This window comes from Pollachius pollachius (genome assembly GCF_949987615.1).
Source record: "Pollachius pollachius genome assembly, chromosome: 2".
Lineage (NCBI taxonomy): Eukaryota > Metazoa > Chordata > Actinopteri > Gadiformes > Gadidae > Pollachius > Pollachius pollachius.
Genome location: NC_136935.1, coordinates 31980176 through 31987675, shown reverse-complemented (window position 1 = coordinate 31987675; position 7500 = coordinate 31980176). Strand labels below are relative to the sequence as shown.

Genomic DNA, 7500 nt, shown 5'->3' with positions numbered 1-7500 from the left:
ACTTGACATCGCTTGACATGTGCTGGCAGGAGGTGTGAGGAGGAGGCCACAGGTACAAACTGCACTGCACTGCTCTAACGTCAGGGCCAATGGGGAGAGAGAGTGGCGAGAGAGGGAGGCAGGACGGTTGAGGAAGAGAGGCAGGATAGGGAGGGATGGAGAGAGGCCAGAGAGGGAGAGGATGAGAGATGACTTAGGGAGGAGAGAGATTCGGTTGATGTAATCTTTCTGGGATGTGTAGGAACTGATCGTTTAGGTGCAGTTAATCCGTATATTACACCCAATTAAAGATGACGTGTGTGTGTGTGTTTGGGGGGGTGTGTAGGGGATGTTTGTGCTTGCATGTGTGTGTGTGTGTGTGTGTCATTGTGTGTGTGTGTCTGTTTGTATATGCTTGCTTGTATGTGTGTGTATGTATTTGTGTTTGTGTGTGTGTCTGTGTTTGTGTGTGTGTGTCAGTGTGTGTGTGTCTGTTTGTATATGCTTGCTTGTATGTGTGTGTGTATGTATTTGTGTTTGTGTGTGTGTCTGTGTGTATGTGTGTGTGTGTGTGTGTGTGTCTGTGTGTGTGAACCCCTAGGAGCAAGAGGATTGTAATCACAGTAATTAAGAGGTTGTCTAGCACACAAACTATTAAGCGTTGCAGTTTTCTGAGGCGTGTTCTGAGAGGCACACACACACAAACACACACACACACACACACACACACATCATGCGCGTGTGCTGGCATACTCATACGCTTCCAACCCATCCACATGTGTGTACTGTCAGAGTTAATCGCCAACCTGAATCAAGATCAAGGGGAAAGGGAAAGTGAGCGAAGAAGAAAATAGATTTTCCAACATGAAGGGAAGATGCACAACGAAAGACACAGTGGAAATGAGAGAGAGGCACATGTGCAGGGGAGACAAGGAGAGGGACAGAAACACACCAAGAGACATGAAGGCAGACAGCCAGAGAGACAGACAGAGCGACAGAGGGAGACAAGGAGACAGATGGACAGACAGAGCGACAGGGCCGGTCTCACCTTACTGGCTGTCGGAGAGACAGACAGACAGACATACAGAGACAGTCTCTGACCTGAGGTTGGAGCAGAAGCTCTGGGTGTCAGAGAGTCAGACAGACAGACAAACAGACAGACAGACAGACAGACAGACAGACAGACAGACAGACAGGGCCGGTCTCTGACCTGAGGTTGGAGCAGTGGCAGCCGGATGTGGGCCAGCAGCGAGGGCAGGTGGCTAGCCCGGGTGTCGGCGTTGTGGCCCACCCAGGTCAACAACGCCGTTACCACGGTTTCCTCGTCAGGCACATTGACGTCGTCCGAGGTCAGCAGCCTGGACATCTCCTCCACGGGGAGCAGCAGGAACTCCTGGCCTCCCACCACCTCCAGGAAGTGCTCCTAAAACAGGAAGAGGAAGAAGACGGTGACTTGGGAGCAGGTAAAGACCAGGAAGAAAGAAAGACAGAAAGACCAAAAGAACGTCAAGGAAAGAGGTGAGAAAGGATCAAGAAAAAAAAAAAGAAAGTTGAAAGTTGACGAGACGGTTAGTGTCAAGTGTGTGTGTGTGTGTGTGTGTCTGTGTGTGTGTGTGTGTGTGTGTCTGTGTGTGTGTCTGTGTGTATGTGTGTGTTTGTGTGTGTGTGAAAACAGCTAAGGCAGGATGTAGAAGATTGTCTGACACCAATCAACAGTGGGAAGGGAGAAAACAGCTCCACATGTTTTGTTACCACACGTTTGATCTCAGATGGCAGACTGCAATGTAACCCATCATACTCCAACAGGGTGAATGGTGTGCAATGGCTGTATGCCTGGTTCCAACAGGCCTATGATGTTAAAGCATAAAGCAAGGGGCGGAGCTCCGCCCTGTTTTCTGTTACCGTACGGAGCGAGAGGTGGTCTCACAAGAGAGTATCTCTGTCTATTGTGAGACAGCCTCTAGTATTTCTATTGATATGCTCTGTGCTTTCCAGCTGAACCTGCACTGGACTCCTGCAGACTTATTTATTGACTACTACGTACTAGCACCCGGAACTCTATAGCAACACACAGAACTAGAGTTGACTAATACAACTAAGTGGCTTTCGATCCCAGTACGGGCAGAACGGTTTCTAGGCTTGAGTCCCCATGCATGTGAATGAAAACAAGCACAAATAAAGCCACCACTCCTTCCACATAATTACCCAGGATTACAGCTCAATATTAATCCACTTAGAGAAAGAGAGAGAGAGGGAGAGAAAGAGAGAGAAAAACAAATAGTGAGAGAGGGTGATATAAATTAAATCTAGGGGAGCGTATCGAGGAAGGCCTTTGAAACTAACTCGGTATATGAACGTAAAGCAATCGGAACGAAGCGCAAACAAATGACAGAAAACAGAAGGATGGTAGACAAAGGATGTTAGGATAACTGTAATGCATTTCCTTTGTCTGGCGCTCTTCAAAATACTCTCTATAGCAAGTATAAACTCACATAATAAAAACATTTAAAAAACGCGGCATAGCTATCAATTACAATAAAATAGGTTCATAATTGGTAGAGAAAGACGAGCCAATGTGACAACATGCAATCAGAGAACAAAGATGGGAAGCAACGAAATAGTACAGAATAACAATTGAGCGGATGAGGCAGCTTTTTTCACGGTCACCATAGCAACCCTCTGCATAGAAACATAGTAAGTATGGTGATAATGGGGTATTGAACCGATCTGGAGGCCAAGACCAACAAGAGGTTGTTAGGGAAATATCCATGTGCATGAAGCGAACGTCAACCGCCTAATGATGCCTGAGAGAGGTGTAGGCGGAGCGTGAGGAACGAGTGCAAATCAAGGAACAGAAGACTTCGTGTCTGCCTGGAATACTTTGTACGTGAGCCCTGTGTGTGTGTGTGTGTGTGTGTGTCTCTGTGTCTCTGTCTGTCTGTCTGTCTATGTCTGTTTCTTTCTGTGTGTGCATGTGTGTAAGCGTGTGTGAACAGCATATGCGCATTAGAGCTGGGGATTGTATCCATGATCAATACTGCGTTATAAGGCTGAATAAGGCTGAATGTGCTTTGGATTTCGGTTATTGTAATCAAATCTCCCGCATTGCTCATGGTTGCTGCTCCAGTTGTTTTGTTCTCATGATATGATATTGGTTTAAATGTCTATGCATTTCAGCAAATTGAAAACCTTTCTCAAGGTCAACGTTTACACAATGTAGGAGACGTTGGTTACATTGTGTGGCAATGTGTTACCATGGTGAAGATCACACTCAATATTCCACATATTTGATGTTGCAGTGACAATCTTCAACATCAACACACATTTCTTTAAGTCAGTCCAAGTTGCTGTAGTGGTAAGGTCATTTATTAGTAATGAAATATATTAGTGAGGGAAATGGGTTGTTGAATTTAGACCGCCAAATTTCTGACCAATCAGGGCATCTCTTCCCTGATTGGTTCAGTGAATCCGAGGGAGGACTGAGGGAGAGCTCATTTTTATGTCACAGTATGAAACCAGTCTCTGTATTAAAACATCAATTTCAAGGTGCAGCACACTACTTAATCACACAACTTAATTTAGTTTAATTTCATTTAGACTTCACGTTACTCCTATACCTCTCACTTCAGGGGCCTATACAAGGCTCGACAGGTATTTCCTTAAATGTAATTATTTGTGATTCACACAGACTTTAGCACTCATCATAACACTAATATGTCGGGCTATGTCCTCCCCATCAGGGTATTTTTCCCCAATCAGTTATTATAAAACTGATAGTGGACTTTCCCATATGACAACGAGGTCATACTGGCTCTATGTAGATGTCAGATGCTACTCTTCCACCTCAGTAACATCTCCCGCCTTCTTCCCTTACTGCCGGTCACAAAAGCTCCAGCGCTCAATCAATGCTCCTATCAAGAACTCTCAAGCCCGGCTCCTGACACCATGACCTCCACCCTCACACAGCTCCACCGGCTCCCTGTCAAACAACGGATCACTTACCACATCCTACCCCTTAACTACAAGGCACTTCACTGTCTAGCCTCAATCTACCTCTCTGACCCGCCTCACCCACACACCTCACCGGAGACTCTGGGATCAGAATCCATTACAGCCTTCAAGGCTGCCCGGAAACCCCCCCCCCCCTCTTCAGACAGACCTTGACTCAGGAACTAAATGTTGCCTTTGTGTTTTCTGTTCCGATTCCTTCGTGGAGTCAGACTTTCCTTCCCATCCCTCAGCCTTCCCTGTCATGTATCCTCGACTGACACAAAAGAGGCCTTCGCAAAAACAAAGTACCGTTATCATTATTATCGTTATCACCATTGCTCTGTGATCCCAGCAAAAGCGTCCCTTGCTGGGGTCAAGGGATCCGTACCCACAACCCACCATGGTGTAGGAGTGCGCAGCGCTCTGCAGGTCGCTGCAGCCCTGGGCGTCTGCGTAGGAGCGGATCCCCAGGCAGTTGGAGGGGTGGAGCTGGCGGACCAGGAAGGCGCAGCAGGCTTGCACGACGCGGGGCAGCTGCAGCAGGCAGGAGGCCGACAGCAGGGATTCGATGGTGTCCTCCCGCAGCTCCAGGCGACCTGCGGTGCAGCGGCGGATGAGTGACCAGGAGAGAGAGGCCCGAAGGCCTGTGTGTGGGCGTGGGATTGCGCTTGTGTTTGCGTTTTTTTTGTGTGTGTGGTTTTGTATGTTTGTGTGTGTATGCGTTTTTTTGTGTGTGTGTTTGTGCGTGCATGTGTAGGCATGTGCGTGTGCGTGTGTGTGTGTGTGTGATTGCGTGTGTGCGTGTCCATGTGTGCCTGTAGTACTGTGAAATACCCTAGGCAAGATGTAATGTCATGCCCTGAAAGGATCATTGTGTCTTTCAGTTAGCGTAGTCAATAGAAGAGAGAAGCGAAGAGAAGAGAAGAGGAGTTGAGGAGAAAAGAGGAAGAGATAAGAGAGGAGAGGAGGAGAGGAAAAAGGGCAGGGAAGAAAAGAACAGCAGAGAAAACAAAAAGTCTTCTTCTTTGACTGAAAAAGGAGAGAGGTTGTACTGATCCACATATAGGACTTGCATTGGTACCTGTGTAGGCGTACTGAACCAGCATCCACAATGCATCTGGATCCACGCCCTCCATCTTCACCTCCTCCTGCTTGGCCTCCAGCACGTCACTAGTGAACATGGCCGCAAAGTAGTCGGACACGGAGGAGAGGACCAGCCTGCGAGAGGGGGAGGAGACCGGATCAGAAAGGAGGTCTGGATAAAAACCTCTGATGAATGAATGACTGGTGCTGATGCTGCGGGTAATACTGAAGAACTCATTGAAGTGTGATTTGTTAGGAAGGACCAAACCATCTCTCAGCAATTAGTGAGAATATCTGTTTTGAGTTGACCGTGCGTGCTTCTGTAGGAGCCAGTTTAGTTTTTAGACCGCTCCTGGCTAATTTTTGGAACTGGGAGCCGATGGGGAGCAGAGGAAACAACTGCTTGGATCAGAGAATTGCCAGTCAATCAAAGGTGCGTGAATAGCAACACTTCTCAATTTAGGAGAAATGTTGGGATGGAAGTGCAGAACCAAAATGTTACTTTGGTTTAGTTCAAAAAGTTGGCTCCAGTCAAATATATTTGTTTTTGCTTAGGATGGTTCCTAACTGACCATCCTTTACGAAATGAAAGGAGATAATGCCGTCCCACAATAACTAGCGGCAATCCACAAAACAAACTATCAACCAGACCGATCATTATTATCATGCAACCATACTCATTTGGATTCATGTCGATAAGTGAGGTTAGTAACCTTGTAAATCTGAAAAAAACATTTTGTTTCACTTTTGGACTGTTGACTATATTTATTTATTTATTTCAATTCCAACCATGGTAGTGAAGGAATGTCTTTCACCAGGTTTGCAAAGTGTATATAGCCTGCATGAAGCAGCACGGTTAGAAAGCACAGGGCGAAGTATCTTTCCTTGACCTCGTTACATTTTCCATCAAGCTCAAGGGAAAGAGGATACAGAGAACAAAGGAAGCCACTTCTTTGACGTCCTTCTGCTGTTTTGTGCTCTCTCTCTTTCTTTATAACTCTCGAGACTTACCTACAGCAGCATTAACAGTAAAAGGAAAATAAAGTGAGAGGTGGATGTATGGTTGATAAAAATTGCATATTGCAAATTAACCAGCTATTTTTTTTCAATTCCTGCCTGTGGTCATTTGCTGCATGTCCTCCCCACTCTCTCACTTCCAGTGTAACTCTCACCGTATCCTCCATGAATAAAAAGCTTAAAAATAGACAAATATATCTTTAGAAACTAGTCCATGTACGTCCCTATCACAGTTACCAGGACGGAATCGTCTCTAAATTGAACGTTTGCTGCTTGTTCGTCATCTACACGTCCTTATGTTTATATCTGCTCATTCAGCAGACGCCTCCACCCGCAACGAGTCGGGAGGACAACAGTCAAGCAAACAAAATATTGCATATGCAAATGACTTTCAATTGGCTCCGGCCTTACCGTTTCATTGGGATGGCGGGTGTATCGGAGAACATGTACAACTCCCCCCTGTAGCTATTAAATAGTCGATGGCGCGTTAGAAGGAATGCATTTTATACGGCGTTGTCTTAACTGTTACGGCCACTTGAAGCACTTCACAAAGTTTATGGTTCACACTCTGTCCGTACAGGACCATATAAAACAGCACTGGCCCTGCACTACTCAGGGCTTCGGCCGGCTCTCTGGGAGCAGTAAGAACTAATGTATGGTCTCCACATTGTGTTGGATGCGGGCGCTGTGGTCGGTGAGAGCCCTGAGGGGACCTCCTTTATGGACTTCATCCCCTGCATTCACACCGACGGCCATGCTCGGCAACCCGTCTGGAAACGGTTAGGAAAACCATGGACCGCTCAGCTAGCGGGAGCGGAGGAATCAAACCCGCGGACCATCTGTCTCCCTCACTCCCGATCTCCTGGCGACCCGGTTCGCAGCGACGGGAGGGCGAGAGAGATGGTTCAGTGGTGTGGGCCTGCCAAGGAACAGAATGCAACACAAGCACGGACGTGGTTCGTCTTCCTTGAGGAATAAAAGGAGACTGAAGGGAATGAGTCATTCCCTCTCTCTCTCTCTCTCTCCCTCTCTCTCCCTCCCTCCTTGGCCATTGGAAGCTGACTCTCGTCCACGGACCACAGCACCACTCAAATTATAACCAGCCACCAACCTAATGGACGTGTTTTGGGTTTTTCTCCTTTGACATGCCAGAGTAATGTGTTTGCAATGACCGCACTGGACCAGGACTTGGCTCTCAATGAAGGCCTATTTTAAAATGTTCTCCTGGGTAAGATGAAACAAAGAGGGGGCAAATCGAAATAGGTAGAGAAGCGCAACATTGACAGAGAGGGAAATAGATTCACTACGTGAGACACAATGCTAATTCTACTCAGCACTTTGTCGGATGTCGTTGCATCGACTGCCATTGTCTCCAAGTGAGAAAAAATATTTAAGCCACGCTTTGAGATGAGGAGGATGAGGAGGGGGCCG

General features: G+C 46.9%; 1 protein-coding gene across 1 annotated transcript in view; it reads right to left on the bottom strand.

Moving 5' to 3' along the window:
• Window positions 1–7500, bottom strand: part of klhl5 (kelch-like family member 5) — a 32091-nt gene that overhangs the window by 17180 nt on the left and 7411 nt on the right. The window contains exons 3-5 of the mRNA XM_079730951.1: window positions 5051–5187; window positions 4369–4565; window positions 1190–1402 (exon numbers count right to left, since the gene is read on the bottom strand). Of these exons, the coding sequence (XP_079587077.1) occupies window positions 1190–1402; window positions 4369–4565; window positions 5051–5187 (547 nt within the window). The remainder of the gene's footprint in view (window positions 1–1189; window positions 1403–4368; window positions 4566–5050; window positions 5188–7500) is intronic.